The 20,130-nt window shown below is 40.3% G+C and overlaps 1 protein-coding gene across 1 annotated transcript in view; it reads left to right on the forward strand.

The window, feature by feature from the left end:
• Positions 1–20,130, forward strand: part of DCDC2 (doublecortin domain containing 2) — a 60,973-nt gene that overhangs the window by 17,356 nt on the left and 23,487 nt on the right. Inside the window, exons 3-7 of the mRNA XM_008919832.3 lie at positions 2,595–2,671; positions 2,788–2,919; positions 10,292–10,438; positions 11,480–11,534; positions 14,260–14,455. Coding sequence (XP_008918080.2) covers positions 2,595–2,671; positions 2,788–2,919; positions 10,292–10,438; positions 11,480–11,534; positions 14,260–14,455 — 607 coding nt within the window. The remainder of the gene's footprint in view (positions 1–2,594; positions 2,672–2,787; positions 2,920–10,291; positions 10,439–11,479; positions 11,535–14,259; positions 14,456–20,130) is intronic.

Here is a 20,130-nt window from a genome sequence, read left to right on the forward strand (position 1 = left end):
TTAATGTCTTACAGCAGCAATAGAAATATTTTCAGATGATGCAGTTTAAACTTTATTTTCCTTTTCTTCAATAAATTTTTATTTCAAATTTTGGTGACATAAATGACCAGTTACGTTTTGAAGAATGTGCTTCAAATGTTTCTACTCTGGCTGAGCTCATAAGTTATTTGGCAGTCTCAAAAAATGTCTTTGCCTTCCCCAAGGAGCTGTATAATAACAACCTCTTACTCTCTTTCCAAGCCAGTAGTATTCCAGAGTGAATCTTCCACCTGCTTCGGAGCACACTGGAATTAACAGCAAGACTGTGAGTTGCAATTATGTTAGGCATTGATGCATAGCTTATGTACATTCCAGTACAAAATTTCTTTGTACCAAGACAAAATACATCTTAAGAAGTAAATACACTGCCTGGTAAATTGCTTGCATAAAGGGAAGGTCCCCAGCCGTTCTTGCAGTCTTCTTCCTAGTCTGGTCTACTGCTGGCACAATGCAGCAGTAACATCTTTCTTGCTGTCTCTCCTCTTGTAGAAACCTCTGGCCAAAATATCCCTTTGCATTGAGTTTCAAATCATCATACCACCCTGCTGCTGATTGCTTCTGTTTAGTCACTTTGCTGTGCAAAGGCTAATTCTCCCTACCTTCGTCATGACCGGTGTAGGCTTTCACGTCACAGAATCACAGAGTATGCTGAGTTGGAAGGGACCCACAGGGATCATCGAGTCCAACCCCTAGCCCTGCACAGGATCATCTCCAAGAGTCACACCATGCACCCAAGAGTATCACCCAAATGCTTCTTGAACTCTGCTGTGACCACTTCCCTGGGGAGCCTCTTCCAGTGCCCAACCACCCTCTGGGTGAAGAACCTCTTTCTAATATCCAACCTAAACCTCCCCTGACACAACTTCAAGCATTCCCTCAGGTCCTGTCAGTGGTCACCACAGGGAAGAGATCAGTGTCTGCTCCTTCTCTTCCCCTCATGAGGAAGTTGTAACTGCAATGAGGTCTTCCCTCAGACTCCTTTTCTTCAGACTGAACAGACCAAGTGACCTCAGCTGCTCCTCATACGGCTTCCCCTCAAGGCCCTTCACCATTTTCACCCTCCTTTGGACACTCTCTAATAGCTTCATGTCTTTCTTATATTGTGGTGACCAAACATCCTCTGAGTCAAACAGAGGTTTGAGAGGGCTACATGGCTTACAAGGGCCTTTGAGAAAGGTAAGAAGCTGAAGAGAGTTGAATTCAGAATGAACGCACTTCTTAGCAGACGCTGAGAACAGATTTTTTTCAACGGATTTACCTGTTGCTGTGTTTTACTTGAAGTGATTATACACCAAGGAATGCCAGTATTGTTTTTGTTTTGTTGTTCCTTTTCTCCTAAGAGAGCTATTCTAGCTCCATAATTTATGTGCTTGGTGCAGAATTTGCTGTGTGAGGTTTTTGGGTTATGTGGGAAGTCAGATTTGATTATTTTAATAATAATTTTTAGCCAGTTTGGAATATCCAGTGGGTTGAGCACCCCTTGCTTTTTCCAGTGTATACAAGAGAAAGATCTGGAAAGCAATCTTGTCAGTACTAAATGAATTTGTGTGACTTAAAGCACTGGAGTTCAGACCATTTCCCATAAATTAAATGAGAAGTATTGGTTAATTTAGCACAGAGTGTGATAAAACTGCAACATATCATGTCATTAGACTGCTTTACACAGTGACTGGAACATTGCCAGTTTAAATAAACTTTGTACGTCTATTTGAAAGGATGTCTCTGTGCATGCTGGCTATTTAGTCCTTTAAACTTTTATGGTATTTTTTTATAAGTGTAGCCAACTTGTTAACGCATGTACTATAACTTCCAAATGTTTGTTTGGGTTCAACACCTTATTTTGATCTGATAAAGAATTAAAAAAATCTTCCTAATGATTTGGTTATTTTATTTTTTTTAAACTTTCTGTTCTGACATTAATGTTGATCTCAATGCAGTGTCTGTTCAAAAGAATACAGGGAATAATGCTTGGGAATTAAGTAGCCTATGTTTTGTTCTGACGGCTAAAATTCTGCGGTTCACCTCACTTTTGAGTCATTGCCGTAAAATGAGCAGAGTGTTCAGCAACCTTTATAAATTACCGATGGATTTGGATGTAAAGACCTGTACAAGAGCAAAAGTACTTATTATAATAGCAGAGAGATCTAGAGGTGGCATTTACTGTTAAAAAGAGAAGATAGTTTAATTGCCTGCACCACGGTTATAAGCAGTAAGGACTAAGAGAGCAAGAACAGTGTTTTGGAGTATTTCTTGGGGTCTCTAGGACAACAGCTGAGAAGTCACCAAAGATGTCCATTCAATTCTGACCTCTCAGTGAAAAATACATGTTATGCCATGGCGCACTGTGGTGTGCTGTGCTGTGGTTGTTATTCATCATGTACATAACCTGCAGCAGTAATTATGTATGCTCTGTAGAAGGTGAAGCTGCACTAGAATAAAATGCATGTTTTAAAGACAGGAACTTTTTTCTGCAGACATGCTGTCCCACTTGGTGATGATGGTCAGGGCAAACATTTTATGACTGAGTAATTTCTAATTCTCTTTTGTTCTTGCAGGTCAAGCCAGTTACTCACAGTAGAATCACTGTGTCAGCACGGTTTCGAAAGCCACTCCAGGAGCCCTACACTATTTTGTAAGTAGCATTTTCAGTTAGTGAACTGCCATTTCAGAGGTGGTGGTGGTGTGTTCATTTCAGGTGAGTTTTGTTTAAAATGCTCCTCCACTTTATTTTACTTTGCTTTGTTTCAGCCTGGTTGCTAACGGAGACCTTATTAGCCCTGCAGTGCGCCTCCTCATTCCCAGGAAAACACTGAATCACTGGGATCATATTCTTGAAATGGTTACAGGAAAAGTTACCCTCAGAAGTGGAGCTGTTCACAGGTATCAGGAAGCTGAATATTTGCAAATTACATTTAATACACCTAGATATGTTTTTAAGACTCCAAGGGTAGATATAATGGATTATTCCTACTTCATGGGAAGTTCCACTATAAGAAAATTAAAATACATCAAAAAGCCACAAGGTTGAAGTAGATTAACTCCAAGTAACCTTCAGGTTTCATTTCAACTGCTATTTAAAAAAAGAATAACCTGAATTTGTTTCAACTGTTATTTCTTATTAATATTTATTAATTAAATATTTAGTTAGCAAGACTGTAATAATACAATAATAATGCAATATATTTAGTACTAATAATTAAGCTACATATTATAATAAAATAAATGAGCATGGTAAAGTTGGTGAAGATGTTTGGAATGCGAGATACATGCACTCTGTGTTACCTTTTAATTTTGATAGCTCTTTAAATTAATTGGATTAAACAATTTCAAGAAAAATATTATGGATTCCTTGGGTTTTGTGTACCTGGGCTAAGACTAGGATGTGCTTTATACTCAGTCTGCTCAGCCCCCTAATAAAAGCCAAGGCTGAAGTTGTAGTTGGGAGTTTACCAGTTCCAGTATCTCATCTGTTCTGAGTTGTTGTGGTACCTCAGGAATAGGAGGTGACCTGTTGGATAGAGAAGTCCCTTAAGGCTTTTACAATGTAAAATAACTTATCTAAAATGGTAGTAGGTGACTGTTACAAGTTTTAGAGCAAAATGATATATGTGATGTCCATGAGAAACATTGCAGTGTAAGTGGGCTGCCAAAGTGTATACAAGCAAATTGCTGACATTCCAGTGCTGCCCCATGCAGAGCACATTACAGAAATCTGTTCCTCAGGTGGGAAAGGGTCTTTTGTGGAAAATCATTCTTCAAAGCTTATGCAACGTCTGAGGGAGGCTAAGTTTGCAAAAGCTTTCTCAAATCAGTGAAGATAAGGTAGTCTTTCAGTTCTTCTGATTGCTTTCCCAGAGCTGATACAGGTGAGAAAAGATAAAGGTAATGCTATCAGTGGGCTATTAGCTCTTATCTAGTTCTTTCTCTTAGCCCTGCATTTCTTTGCTCCAATTAGCACTTTTACTTGCAGTAAAGTAAACCTACACCTGTTGCAGCTTTCTGGGTCTGATTCTCAGCTGGTGTAACTCAGAAGTGAACAAAGCAACAACAGCCCTTTACATGATATCAATTCTTTCTGCACTCAGGTTGTTTACAATTTAAAACTCATTTTATTATTGTTCGTTGGTGTCACTCTTTGGTGAAACTCATGTACATGAAAGCATTCAATATATAACTAGGATTTCTTTTGAGAAGTTCCCTTCATTGCTCAGTTTTAACCCTTTAAAAATAAGATAATCTACATGACATTTTGAATTATTTAATGTTTTCCCTTTGCTGGTTTTCTATTAACTCAGTTTTCATTTTCTTTTCCTTAAAATACTAGAAATACATATTAAATACGTTATTTAAGTAATCGTTGTTCTCTAAGAAGTTACACATTAGTTGTTGAGGCTTACTGAAACTATGTTAGTGTTAGGGGAGGTCTGGTAAGACCACTGATGCTGGGAAGATATGATTTCTCTTTAAAGAAGGACAAGTGGACTTATGAGAACCTGCATTATGTATATGGAAGTTTTTCTTTTCCATGTTATTAAAAGGCTTGCAAAACTGCCAAGTCTTGGGCAGTTTCACATGTGGCTTTTTAAAAAAGAAATTATTGATCACCCCCATCTGAATAGGGATGTAAGGAAGAACTATGAGAGAGGAGACAATGAGAAAGCAGCTTTTCTGCTTGCCGGATCATGCATGGGGATGAGGTACAGCAACCTGATGGGCAGGCCCAAGATGGTGTTTTGAGCAGTGGCCTGGTTTACAGGATATGTTTCCAGCCAGCCGGTTGTTGCTTCCACCATGGTGAGTATGTAGCTCTTGCCTTGGCATGTTCATGGCACTGGTCCAATGTAGTCAGTTTGCCAGGCCTCACGATATTGGAAGCCCAGCCACCGCCTCTATTCCAGGGAGATTCTACTCGCATGGCTCGCTTAATTGCCGCACACATTTCAGATTCATGAATAACCTGTGTGACGGCCTCCATGGTCAGATCCACCCCGTGATCATGAGCCCATCTGTATGTTGCATCTCTTCCTAGATGTCCTGGTGTTTCATGGGCCCATCGGGCTGTAAATAGCTTGCCCTTCTGCTCCCAGTCCAAGTCTACCTAGGCTATTCCAACCTTGGCAGCCTTATCCACCTGCTTATTGTTCTGGTGTTCTTCAGTCGCACAACTTTTGAACATGTGAACATCGACATGACGCACCTTCAGCATCACGTGTTCCACTCATGCAGCGATGTCCTGCCACAATGCAGCAGCCCAGATGGCTTTACCCCTGCGTTGCCAACTGCCCTTCTTCCATTACTCTAGCCACCCCCACAGGGTGTTAGCCACCATCCGGGAGTCACTATGGAGGTATAGCACAGGCCACTTTTCTCATTTGGGTATCTCTAGGGCTAGTTGGATGGCTTTCACTTCTGCAAACTGGCTTGACTCGCCCTCTCCTTCAGCAGCTTCAACGACCCATCGTGTGGGACTCCACACAGCACCTTTCCACCTCCGATGGTTTCCTACCACATGGCAAGATCCATCAGTAAGTAGGGCATTGCCTCTTTTATTTTCTGGTAACTCATTATATGGTATTGCTTCTTGGGCATGAGTTACCTCTTCAGGTAATGCTCCAAAATCTCTGCCTTCTGGCCAGTAGATAATCTCCTCCAGGATTCCCGGGAAATTGAGTTTTCCCATTCAGGCTCACTGTGTGATCACAACTACCCACTTACTCCATGTAGCACTGATTACATGATGTGTTGGGGGGATGTCCTCTTTGAACATCCAGTGCAGCACGGGCAAACGCGGTGCCAACAGGAGACATGCTTCTGTCACAACAACTTCTGAGACGACTCGAAGCCCCTCATAGGCTGCTAATATCTCCTTTTCAGTTGGTGTGTAGTGGGCTTCTGATCCTTGATAACCCCAGCTCCAAAACCCTAATGGTCGACCTCAGGTTTCTGCTGGTGTTCTCTGCCAGTGGCTCCAGGTGAGACCATGCTCCCCAGCTGCCGTGTAGAGGATATTTCGCACAGCTGGTCCTGTTCGAACAGGCCCCAGAGCTACTGCACGGGCTATCTCCTGTTTGATCTGCTCGAAGGCCTGTTGTTGCTCAAGGCCCCACTCAAAATGGTTCTTCTTCCAGGTTACTCGACAGAGGGGGCTCACAAGCTGACTATAACCTGGAATGTGCATTTGCCAGAAACCCACAAGGCCTAGGAAAGCTTGTGTTTCCTTCTTGTTAGCCAGTGGAGACATAGATGCTGTTTTGTTCACTACATCCTTGGGCACATGATGGCGTCCATCCTGCCATTTTATTCCCAAGAACTGGATCTCCTGTTCAGGTCCCTTTACCTTACTTTGTTTTATGGCAAGACCAGCTTTGAGAAGAATTTAGATTATTTTCCTCCCTTTCTCAAAAACTTCTTCTGCTGTCTTGCCCGCCCCACACAATGATATCATCAATATATTTCAGGTGCTCTGGAGCTCCCCTCTGTTCCAGTGCAGTCTGGATCAGTCCATGGCAGATGGTTGGACTGTGTTTCCACCCTTGGGGCAGTCAATTCCAGGTATACTGGACACGCCTCCAGCTGAAGGCAAACTGTGGCCTGCACTCTGTTGCCAGAGGAATGGAAAAAAATGCATTGGCGATATCAATAGTGGCGTACCATTCGACCGCCTTTGACTCCAGCTCATACTGACCTTCCAACGGGTCTGGCACAGCAGCTCTCAGAGGTGGCGTGACTTCATTCAGGCCATGATAGTTCACTGTCAACCTTCACTCCCCATTAGACTTCTGCACTGGCCATATGGGGCTGTTAAAGTGTGAGCAGGTCCTGCTGATCATTCCTTGTTTCTCCAGTCGAGGAATGAGCTCATGGATGGGAATTATGGAGTCTCGGTGCAATATTACTGTTGGTGCACTGTTCTGGTGGAAATTGGCACTTGTTGGTCTTCAGCTTGCAGCAATCCCATGATGAAAGGATCTCTTGAGAGGCCAGGCAGGGTAGATAATTGTTTGATCTTCTCTGTAGTCGTGGTAGGTACACCAAAAGCCCATCGATACCCTTTTGGATCTTTGAAGAATCTCCTCCTGAGGTAATTGATGCCAAGGATACAAGGGGCCTCTGGGCCAGTCACAATGGTGTGTTTTTCCCACTTGTCCCCTGTTAAACTCACTTCAGCCTCTAACAGAAAAGTCCTGTCATTCCCCTGTCACTTCAGAGATCCAGACGGTTCTGCACTTCTGTGCCTCGATGACATCAGTGTGCGCTGTGCACCAGTATCCACCAAAGCTATTACCTCTGTGGATCCAGTGTACCAGGCCATCGAATCCACACAGTCCACTAGGCCCAATCATCCCTTTCCTTCTCCTGGCCAAAGGCAGGGACCTCCTATTTCTGTTCCTGGTCAGAGTATTCACTGTCTGACCTTTGTGATGCCAGACCAGAGGTCCCCTCACCAGGATCAAAGGAGTTGATCTCAGTCCTTTGATGTCTGAGAGGTTACTGATTTATTTCTTGGGTCCCTGCAGCAACTACATGGACAGCTTCTTAACAGTTCTCTTCCCTCTTAATTCATGTACTCAGGCTTCCAGCTTAGAGGTGGGTTCACCATCCCACTTCTTCATGTCTTCCCCCTGGTCATGCAGAAAGAACCAGAGTTCACCACATGGCCTGTGCTTGGGGCTTCCGTTCCCTCTGACTGGGGCAGGAGGGGACTGATCTCTTGGTCTGCCCCTGAGAGATGAGGTGCTGGCCTGTGGGAATGAGGAAGTGCCCAGAGTTTCTTCTACATTTCAGAGCCAGGAGGACATCACCTTTACAGGTGGATCCATCTTTGAGTAATATATTGTTACCAGGCTGGTGGAATATGATGCAGGGGTGCTTTGAACCACCTTCGTCCACATGGCGATTGTGCAAGGAACATCCTCTGGATCTTTGGGGTAATTATCCCTTCTTAGGTTACTATAGATGATTTCCAGCACTGCTAATTCTGTCAAGTACTGGATACCTTCATCTACAGTGGCCCACTTTCTTGGGGAGCTCATTAGATCTTCCTTGAATGGATACCTCTCCCTCACGCTTGAGAGGAACCATCTCCAAAGACTGCAAATTGTTCTCTCCTTTCCAATTCCTCTTTCAATTTTGTGATCTCTAGCAAGGAATCCCAGCTGTTGGGCTTCATGACCTTCCAGTTGCTGACTATCAAAAACCCACAGTTGTGTTTGTATATACCCCTATATACCTGCAGATGTATAAGCAATTCTTAAACTGTAGTATACTGATTTGCTGCTTTTTCCCCTGAGTTCTCCAAAGCAAAATGCAATCTAACAGAACACTGTGTGACTAATTCAGAAGTAGGCTTCTTGCTGGTTTTCAGATTGCTTATTCTATTTTCATTGTTTGTGTGTAACTGATGTTGACTGTGTGGTAGTGAAACATAAATTGCTCTTTGAATTGCTGGCATGCCTGTGAAACATTTACACTATAAAGTAAATTTGAGTGATACAAATGGGGTGCTTCAGAGTTAGCATACCTCTTCAGAAGGAAGAAGCAATGTGATCAAGATTTTTAAAAGCTGCAGTTTCACCATCCAGAACTTCCAGTCTTTGTGTTTAGAAACTCTAGGTGCTTCCGTACCTCTCTGTGGCAGGAGAAACATATCATTAGGATACTTTCATGAGGTTAATATAAAAAAGACATGGACACACTGGAGCAAGTGCAGCAAAGGGCCATGAAGATGAAGGGGTTGAAGATACTTGTCATATGAGGAGAGCTGGCACTCTGCATCCTGAGGTAAAGTCTCAGGGAAATCTTTTAAATGTGTATAAATGCCTGGTGGGAATGAGTGAAGAAGTTGGAGCCAGGCTCTTCTCAGTGGTGCTCAGTGACAGGACAAGAGGCAATAGGCACAAACTCAAGTACAGGGAATTCCTGCACAGAAAAAAAAAAAAATATATTTGCTGTAAGGGTCATCAAATACTGGAAAATGTTACCCAGAGAGGCTGTAGAGTCTTTATCCTTGCAGGTATTCAAAAAACATCTGGACACAGTCCAGAGCAACCTACTTTAGTTGCTCTTGCTCTGCATGGAGTGGGCGGACTTGGTGGTATCCAGAGCTCTTGTTCAACCTCAGATATTGTGTGATTCCTAATTCTATAAATTGCATGGGTTTTTTCTGTGTTTATTCAAGGTTATACCACCATATGTATCAACTGAAACAGTTTTTTATCTATTAAACATAAATGTTTTGCACGTTATAGGTCAGGGGTGTACTCAAGGTAGGCTCTTGCTATTCTTCCCAAAATGTTTATTATATAGGTGTATATATCATTTTACGTCTCCTTGCACTGTGTTGAAATTTATGACTAACACATACAGTAGCTCCTGTAGAAGGCTTCTAGAAAGGCATCTAAGACAGCCATTCAATATTCCTGCATGTAAGACTTAAATGAAAGCTGTTATTGTTGGCTTTTAAATTGAATATAAATATTGAGTTTCGGAATATGCTTCATAGGAAAGAGCTAATTTATTATTGAATGTTCCCTCTTTACTTATTGTTTTGACCATCCTTAAATCAAATCACAAACTCCACAATGAAGTAAATAATGTGTTACCACCTGCCCCCACCCATCTCTCCCTACCAATCTTTTTTCTTCTCAAACAGAAATCATTGTGGTAAAAATCTACCTGGCATAATAGACATATTATTATTGGTATTATTGGTAGGTGCCTAAGAGACACAGCTTCTTGTTATAATGTAGTGCTGTATTGCCTGCTACTTCCAGCCTTACCCCACCAGGTACAGCAATTTTCCAACCTTCTGATCAATAAAATATAAGGGCAATATTATCTCTTTGTTCTGTATTAGGTGAACAGGTCCTTGGTTTTCAGATGTGAATGCTCTGTTCTTCCTAGGGTGCCCAGAGCAAAGATGGAGGGTGGAACTTGGTATGAGGGGTGGTCAGGAACTCATGGAATAGATGCATTCCAAGGTATCAGGGGAAAGGCATTGAAGACCTTATAAGTACAAGGTCATTTATTTAATTTTAGAAATTCTGAGAGTATTTCATCTATCATACCACTTCATACGTCATTAGTTTTATATAAACTGTGATTAAATAATTATTTTGCTCTATTTTTCCTTGGTTTTGGGGGTGCTTTTTTTTTTTTTTTTTTTGTAGCTACTGACCATTGCATGGCATGCACCGTACTTTATTGGGTTTCATAGCTGGAAATTCAAATTAAGCATTTTCATATTTTTCAGACTTTACACTTCAGATGGAAAACTTGTTCAGAATGGGTCAGAGCTGGAGAATGGGCAAATTTATGTTGCAGTGGGTAGGGAAAAGTTTAAGAAGTTGCCATATGGTGATCTGCTGTTTAGCAAATCTACAATGAGAAGACCACAGGGGTAAGTTCTAAAAGTGTGTGTTATACTTCTCGTGTGTTTGTGTGTGTCAATTTGTTTACGAAGTGCAGCAAAGTACAAAAGATGGGTGAGTTAGTATGGATGCAAAACCTTATTGGCAACTTCTGGGAAAGTTGAGATAACAAAAACAAAAGCAAAAATGGAAATTCAGAGGACTAATTCATCTCATAAATGTTACGTGATCATGTATCACAAAATTGGTGTCAGAGAAAGGATTATTTTGACTTGGCTTAAATTATTTTTTTCCTGAAAAAAAAAAAAAAAAGAACGCAGCTGAAAGAGACTAGGTGCCGCTAAAGCAGTTTATATATACTTTTGCTTAGTAATGTTTTGTGGAATATGTACTCCCTTGAGATTGCTTTATGTTTGGGTCTATTTTTTGTAGGCTAGAACAGTGACTTTGTAATAGAGTTGTAAACTATGTGTCTGTTAGGAGAAACTTATGCTTTTCATATCTTTGAAAAACACGAAAATTGGGAGCCATTTCTTTGAAATAAATGTAAAGAATGGAATTTTGTCCCATAAACTGGGGTAGTTCAGAAAATTTACCCAAATTCTGCAGATGAACTAGAGTATAATGTATATTTCTTTTTTTTTTTAGTGAGCAACTAGTCGACAGTGTGAATAACTCAAAAGTACTTTGGGAAACAGCATTTGAATTTAGGATAGTGAAAAGTTATATTCATCAATTATGTAAACAGTTTTGTTGAAATTGCTGGAACTTTTCATTGCAATCATTGTAGGGAGCATTCACATAGTAATTCACTGAATACTGCTCTATAAATTCATGGTATATAAAATATGCATTGTGGGGAAGCGTAATGCACTTTGTGTGAATAAGTTAATGGTTATGCATAATAGTCTAGTGAACAAGAATGAGTGATTCTTAGTAAAAACATGCAATGAAAAAAACAATTAGTTTTGTTGCATAGCCATCTTGGTGTTACCTGACTTGATTATCGATACATAGTGTCTATGATGGTGATAGTGTACACAGTTCTAAGATATGGCTTATTTCTGCAGTTCCAAAGCCTCTGTACTGCCTCCAATTGTGGGAACTCGAAAGTCTAAAGGCAGCGTAAGTATCAAGTGTCTAATTTTGCTGAATTCTGGAAAATGGAAAATCCCTGTCCTTTGAGTTTTAATTAAATCTGTACAGAAAAAGATCCGGAGCCACCTGGTGGTGTGCTTATTAAAGCTCGATGAATCTGTAGCTATATGCAGTGTCAATTACACTAAAGAAATCAGAGAAAATATTATTGCAATAATGGCTGCTTTTTTTTTTTTTTAATAAAACCTTGAATAGCAAAGATCAGCTACTGCCTTGAGGTCTTTCCTATAAACATGATCAGACATATTCGTGTATTTATTTATTTATTTATTCAAGTTATACACCTAGAGGAAAAACACAGAACCTTTTACAAAACATCTTGCAGAAAATCTTGTTATTGCATTCTGAGTCTGAATAAGGCCCTAAACTGGCCTCCAATATGCCGTGTTTTTTCCTAGGTAACCATTAAATACAGAGCTTCATCCTCCACTGCTTTGTATCCTGTATAGCTATTTTTGTTTGTGCAGAATGAGTCATAGAATCAATAAGGGTTGGAAAAGACCTCCAAGATCATCAAGTCCAACCTTTGACCGATCAGCACCACATCAACTAAACCATAGCACGAAGTACCACATCCAGTTCTTTCTTGAACGCTTCCAGGAATGGTGACTCCACCACTTCCTTGGGAAGCCTGTTCCAGTGCTTAATCATCCTTTCAGTAAAGAAATATTTCCTTATGTCCAACCTGAACCTCTCCTGGTGCAGCTTGAGGCAATTTCCTTTTGTCCTGTTGCTAGTTCATTAGGAGAAGAGGCTGACCCTCACCTTACTACAACAAGGGTCCTCTGTGAATTTAAAACAGAGCCAAAAGACAATATAAGTATCTGTTTCCACCAATTCTGTGCAAGTGTAATTTACTGTACAAGTACAGGACAACAGGGAGTCAGACTTACAGTCTCTCATTAAAATCATGGTAGTTGATCATGTCCATTCATTGTTACAAAACAAACAAACAAAAATCCCTGGAGCCACTAAAAAGAAATAAGCAATAAAATATATAAGTGTCTGTTCCATTCTGTTGGAATTCAGTAGAAGATAAAACTTCAGTAAAAAACATACTTTCAAGTGTTGTTTGGTTTTACAATGTGAGCTTTGAATTTGTAAAAACAACTTATTAACAGTTCTAGCTTCTTGCCTCTTCTCCTATTGCTTAACAACAGGTACAGCAATTTATTTAGTATTCAATTCTATTGCATTGGGATTGACACTTGATAAAAAGTGTCAAAACTTAAGGAAACAGGAATATGTACTACTGCTCTTAAATATCTAATGCAGCACTTGAACTGGTATGAATCATGCAATTGTTTGCTTCAATTTGATGTCTACACTTCTTTAATATTATTGCTTGGCAGTAGCAGTCTCCACTTTGAATCTGAAGAGATTTGAATGTTGCCATGTACTCGTTTCTCTTTATAGAGAAAGGATAAGTGGTAGATTTAGATGGTATTGGTAGATAAATGGTAGATTAGATGGTAAAAGCAAGATGGTATTTAAGGAAGATATTTTTGATAGAACTGATTTCTACTGATTATGTGAAAACTAGAAGAATCACATAAACATGTAGTAATGTATGCAGAACTTTTAAAGAAATGTGGGATTTTGTTCAGGACTTATTTTTCTGAAAGATTTTAATTCTATATACTGTCACCTCTAAACTTTAGCACTGAGGTGAAAGGAATTGTCCATGACCATTGCAGAATGAAAGTCCTTTCTGGTATGCAGTTTCTAAAATGGCATGAATTGCTCATGCAGCTGCACTAAGTGAAACAATGAAGTAGAATATACTGATCTTTTGTCATTCAGATAAGTCTGTGATAAGGTGAACTGTTCCAGATATCGACAAGGTTTTCTACCTGACCTGCTTGAGTGTTTTGTTGTTATATGGAGTGTTTTGACAGAGCTGGATTAGAAAGAAACTTCTGAGGGGCAATGATGAGGGTGTTCAGTTGGTAAAGTCTTTACACAGCCTAGAACAATACAAACAGCACCCTAAAGGGCTGCTATAGACAGTTCAGTTTTTCCTGATGTTGATTGTGAGCAGATCTAGACTGATGAAAAAATGTGCATAAATAATAAAATCCCTGGCTAGAACACCCAGGATCATACGTGCATCAAAGCTGTAAAAATAAGGACCAGGTTTCTGGTTCTGTTTCTAGAAGAGCACAGTGGAAGCAGGGGAACTGACTGATGTCCTTGAAGATGATTCAGAGGTGAGGTGTGCACAAACCGCTTTCTTAGTGTCTACTTGGCAGTCAGTGTTATTGCCACAAAAAGACTGCGATTCTCCTCCAGCTTCTCTTGACACTTAAAATAATGCCCATGTCTCATTTAAACAGACAATGACTTATTAACAACTTGGATACGTTATATCTTGTGACTTTCCACACATGTGGAGGACATATAGCTGTATATAGTATGCATGCATGCATATATTAATTCCTTTCATTAAATGAAGCATTATTTTCTTCTAATAAATATTTTCTCCTGGGAGTTGTTGGGAAGAATTTAATCAGTCCAATCATACAGTAAGTTGATAAGATAGTTATGCTTTTCTGAATAATTTAAGATATAACTTGAATGTACTGCTTGTAAATTAATATGCTTCTTTAACACCTCATGACAGTCCTTATTTAAATTAAAAAAATAAACTTTGTAATTTGCATCAGGGATAGTTATGTACAGTTCTTTTCAGGGAAATGGTCTGCAATCTAAATCTACTGCTGGGTCCAGTGACCGGGGAGAAAACTGTTCCTCACCTCATCTTCCCAAAGGGAAAGACAAAAAAAGCCAGAATCCAGAGAATTCTGTGTCCAGACGACACTTTCCTAACAACTCTACAGAAGTAAAACAGACAGAAACAGCCTCCGCAGGAGTCCTTCAATATAATGGTCAGTATTGAGATATCTTCAGTTAAAACAGTGAAATAGTAGAATAATATGTTACATAGCTCTTGAATTGTCTGTTTACTCTGGTCAACTGAAATTGCAAAAGTTCTTTCTGCTTAGGAAATGCACCTGTGATTAACTGCTACGTTTCTGGCTTCATTTACATACCATAGGAGGCTGTGTGTGATTTTTAGTATACCTTGGAAGTTAAGCTGATATGGTTCTATCTTTATGCTTTTGGCAAACCAAAATAAAAACCATATTTTGGTTGGTTTTCCACTGTTCTGCCCTGCAAGAAGGAGAAGAAAAGGAGCTGGTCTTCTCCAAGGACACCTTGCTGTCCCTGATAATCCCTAGTTAGCTGTCTTGTTCTGTGTAATGAAATGACTGGACCCTGGGGGAATAACACAAACACAAACTCCAGTTAGTGAATAGCTACTGACACCAGTCATACAGCAGAGCTGCTACTGACCCTTTCAGAATTTGCCCCCCACTGTGCTGTGACAGCAGTGACAGCAAAGTACAAATTTAGTTTCGTACATTGTTTTTCTTATCTTTTGGTGTGATATTCCCCTTCACCCCCATTTTTTTTTTAAGGGCTAGAAGTCTGACCCCTCACTGTTGCCATGCTGGGATGGCTATTCTTCCTCATTAGTAATACTTCTAGACATCTGTAATACAGACCAGTTAGTATCTGTCAGAAGAAATAAATTATACTTTCCATAACATTTGAAATTTCTTCTCACTGCTGTCTCAATGTTAATAATCAAGTGTACAATAACAATTTGTGGTCTAAAACTTCAGTGTATGTCATTCAACAGCATGGTTTTGTACCTTTATCTAGAATCACAAGTTGTAAAATTTGAGTCAGGAGCACTTTGGTAAATTTGAGTTTTAAAAGATCAGTGAAATATAGTCTTTTGTAATATAACTGTGTTCTCAGGAGTTAGCTTGTAGAATTTCAGGTTTAGTCTTGATTCAACTACTGTTCAGTCTGGTACAATCAAATACTATTCTAGCTGGTTAGTAATTTTAGCCAATTTTTTTCAGTCAAGTTTTTTTCTTACAAGAACGATGATTATATTATAATGAAAGTGACTGAAAACATTTGTCTTCTATAGCTCATGAAACGTGTGAATATATTCTTCTCCTTGAAATTGTCATGGCATGTTCCCAGTTCTTACAGATTGAGTGGTGCACGCTAAAAATGTAGGAGGAAGAGACTACCAGAGCTGACCTCTCAGGGAGGGTTTTGCATGCTTGGCTTACAATTTTTAAAGGCTCAGAATCATTACCTAAGATGCAAAGGAAAAGGCTTTTATATTTAGGCTATTGTCCACCCTCAACTGTTGTTTTCTTTTTTTTTTCTTTTTTTTTTTTTTTTAAGACAGGTGAATTGACTGCTGTTGGGGAATATACACGAGTTTAAAATCCGTATGTTCTGATCTAGTCTCCTGTTCAGAGTACTGAACTGCTCTGAATCTCTATGTGTGACTAGAAAGATCTAAGTCAGACCTCTCACCTTAAGAATAGCCAAGGCACATAACTTTTTCTGATAGGTATAGTGCCATTATGGTGATCTTCTATATGCTATTTTTTCAGGCCTAAGGGTATTTTTAAGTAAAGTTTCTACAGATGTTTTCTGGAAGTGAACAGCCCCCTCTTGCTGAGGTGAGAGAAATTCATTCTTTGCCTTTGTCAGACTTACATTGTTATCAGATGTTTCCCATTGCCTTCTTTCATTTCCCAGTGGAGGGAAAAGTCCTAGTAGGAGCAATCGTTTTTCTGTCCTTTCAGCAGGCAGTAACTAAGAGTCAAATTTTACTTTGGTAGATAGCAGACAAGTAGAGGGAAATATTTACCTCTTTCTATTCAATGCTACTGCTGCTCCACCTGCTGACAAAATGGTGACTTGGAAATGGTTACTGGTTCCTTCTCACTTCAGCTTTTCCATGCTTTGTGAGTCTTGTATAACTAGGAGAAGCTCTTCAAGGCAGCAGATTCTCCAGTTTGAGCTCAAGTGTGTGTTGGGAGAAGCTCCTTGATTTTCTGTGATCCTCTATTTTTCCTCTCTATATAAAGACCAGCAAGTAAAAGTAGGAATGGGCAGCAGTAGCCTGTAGGGTGTCAGTCTTTTCTGCCAGGTAACAAGTAACAGGACAAGAGGAAATAGCCTCAAGTTGGGTCAGGGGAGGTTTAGATTGGATATGAGGAAAAATTTCTTCACAGAGGGGTTTGTAAAGCATTGGACCACGCTGCCTAGGGAGGTGGTTGAATCACTATCCCTGGAAGTGTTCAAAAAAGTGTGGATATGGCATTCGAGGACGTGCTTTAATAGTGAACATGGTGGTGGTGCTAGGTTGACAGTGGACTTGATGATCTTAAAGGTCTTTTCCAACCTTAAGAATTCTATGATCCTAACTCTCGAGAAATTAAAGGAAAAGGTCTTTTCACTTCTGACCCTGTGTGGGAGCTCCACTGTAGTTAGAACTTAGGTAGCTTGTAGTGAAGTAGTTAAAAGCAAATGCACTACACTGACCACAAATGGTCATCTCCCACAAAGTTGTTGTCTTCTGTGCATTCTCTTCTGGTCACACCTCAATATGGAGTGACCTGAAGCACAGGCCAGGCAGGCTGTAAGAGCTGTGAGCTGCCTCTTTCCTAGCCAACCCTCAATGTCAAAGATTGTTCTATATTTCTGTCCTTTATTATTTGAAGGAACTGACCTGCTGTGTGATTCGTGACAATGTTAAACTTACTGCCAAAGACCTACTATTTTGTGATTTGATAGCCTGTTTTGCTATCAAGTTTGGTTCTTTAATTCTCATTAGCTGAATATTTTTTGCCCATGGGACTATTTGTTGAGTTACATATAGTGCAGGAGCTTGATTAAGTATTTTCTAAATTATAAATTATCTATCTGCAGGTGGGAAGTGGAAGTTCTTAGCTGGTTGATGTACATTTTAGAATGGAGGTAGGCAGTGGAGTAGTCCCCTTCAAAAGCTTTCCCTAGAGAACCTCATCAGTCAAATCAGCTTTATGAGCCCACTGACTACAACTCTGTCAGTGGGGGATCTGAGAAACAAGTAGATGTGTTGAAGTAAGCAAAGTCTGAAACATTCTACCCTCATCAGCACTGGCATAGAATTTATGGTGCATCATAGAAGAGTCAGCTCAGCAGCCTTTAGCTCAGCAGCTTTAGATATATTATCAATACTATCACTTGTTGGTTTCTTTTTGAGGAACTTTGTCTGCCACATCCTCACCAGTGCCAGTTTTTTTCAGGAAGCATTGTTCTTCACATCCTCAGAATGTTTAGCTTTGGGATTTGAGACCAATCAGGCTTGTCTCAGCAGTCTCCAACACCAAAAGCAATGTGACTCCCCTTCTAGTGTTTAACCCCCACTTTGGCAGAGCATCCTGCTACCTCTTGTACGTAGCTTTCTTTTCCAGTTATTTGATGATGCCTTTCCTTGAGTCCATGTGGCCCTTTATTCATTTTATCTGACTTCATCTGTTTACTTTCCATCCCATCTGTTGGTCTTTTCTCAAGTAATCCTTTCTGCCTGTTTCTGATTCACCAGGTTCTGGAGGTCTGGGTTCAACCTCTGTTTCTTAGTCTTCCTGGTTGACTTCGGGCAGTTCCTTGGGCCTAGATACCTTCTGCAGTCAGTGAAACATCTACACAAAGAGAATTGCATGTAACAGGAGAGAGTTCAGCCCTCCTAAGCTGTTCCCACCTCTCTGAAACTTCCTCCATGTGCCTAAAGGGTATGTCAGAGAGCAGCTGTGGAAATACTTGGTTTGCCAAGGCTCTTGCAGAGTCACTGCGTAGGGTCAGAGATAGTGAGTGGGAAGATGAAAGCTCTCCTAGCTTAATTCTCTACCTGGTTATCACAAGCCTTTTGCTTTAATCAGCTTGGGAGCAGGGTGGAGGTAGCATTTTTGTTTGTCTATTTTTCTCTTCCTTTTGTACTCAGCCATGTGTAACTTTGCAACAGGTATTAAGACATGCTGTGGTTTTGAAGAAAAAATTGTCAAGAGACTGCATCAGCTGTTTAACAGGCATCTCTATAAAGTAACTTCATAGCTTGAAACGTTTTCTTTAGACTTTCTTTAGATGGTAAATTGAAGAGATAGCCAATCACCAACCATATGAAGTTCAACTAGGGGAAGTGTCAGATTCTGCACCTGAGTCAGGATAACTTTGATTATGTGTATAGACTAGGAAACAAGAGCCTGGAGAGCAGGCCTGCGGAAAGGGACCTGGGGGTCCTGGTTGATGGCAAGTTGAATATGAGTCAGTAGTGCCCTGGCAGCCAGGAGGGACAACCCTGTCCTGGGGGGCATCAGGCAAAGCATCACCAGCCAGTTTAGGGAGGGGATTGTCCTGCTTTGCTCTGCACTTGAATATTGTGTGCAGTTTTGAGCACCACAATATAAGAAAGACATGAAGTTATTAGAGAGTGTCCGAAGTAGGGCAATGAAGATGGTGAAGGGCCTTGAGGGGAAGCCGTGTGAGGAGCGGCTGAGATCACTTGATCTGTTCAGTCTGAAGAAGAGGAGTTGTCTAAGGGAAGACTTCATTGCAGTCTACAGCTTCCTCATGAGGAAAAGTGGAGGGGCAGGTACCAATTTCTTCACTCTCATGACCAGTGTCAGGACCCGAGGAAACAGCATGAATCTGAGTCAGGAAATGTTTAGGTTAGATATCAGGAAAAGGTTTTTCATCCAGAGGGTGGTTGAGCACTGGAAGAGGCTCCCGGGAAAGTGGTCACAGCACCAAGCCTGAGTTTAAGAAGTGCTTGGACAATGCTCTCAGGCATGGGATGTGATTCTTGGGGTGTCCTGCGCAGGGTCAGGAGTTGGATTCGATGACCCTGATGGGTCCCTTCCAGCTCAACATATTCGGTGATTCTATTACTTAATTCAAGTCATAATTCATAAGTGTGTAGCTTTCTTTTGGAGTGCTTTTATCACTCTAAGTCATTATGTGAGTGTGAAATACAATTTTTTTTCTGACTAATACAAAGTTATTCTTTTGAATGTATCCATTAAATATATGTCTTGATGCTCTTAAAGTTTCTGATGTATTTTTGATGGTTGATTTAAGGGCTATGAGTTTTTAAAACAAAAGTATTTTACTGCACAATTGTAGTGTACTTTGTATTAAAATAATGGAAGTGTGATGAGAACTCAACAGAGCAAAGAATGTTGGTTTTTTACATTTTAAGCATTTTAAGTATTCCTTACGAGTTAATATGAATGATGTGCTGCAACTGTGGAACAAGAATCTTTAATTCAGTTAAAAGGAAAGAAAGCCAACAGGCAAACTTGTTAAAAACTGAAGAATTGTTGTTTAATTCTTAACAAAAAATGCTTAATTGAAGTTAATGCTTAAAGATACTGAGCCTCTGGGTTTCAGAACACAAATAAGTGGCCATGGCTTACACTGGCAGCCAGACATGCTGTGTGCATGTTTGTACTTATCCTGTGCTTATATGCTTTATTTACATGTATGCTGAGGACCCATCATGCTCCCCTTTGGGCATGAAAGGAGCTTATACCACTAGGACAATATGTTAGGATCCAAAGGGCAGATGAAGGGTAGTTCTCTGAGTGTACTGCTTCACCTGTTGTCTTCATATGCTGAAGACCTGCGTTAACATCCAGTCCAG

Source organism: Manacus vitellinus, unplaced genomic scaffold, assembly GCF_001715985.3.
Source record: "Manacus vitellinus isolate BGI_N305 unplaced genomic scaffold, ASM171598v3 scaffold_39_pilon, whole genome shotgun sequence".
Lineage (NCBI taxonomy): Eukaryota > Metazoa > Chordata > Aves > Passeriformes > Pipridae > Manacus > Manacus vitellinus.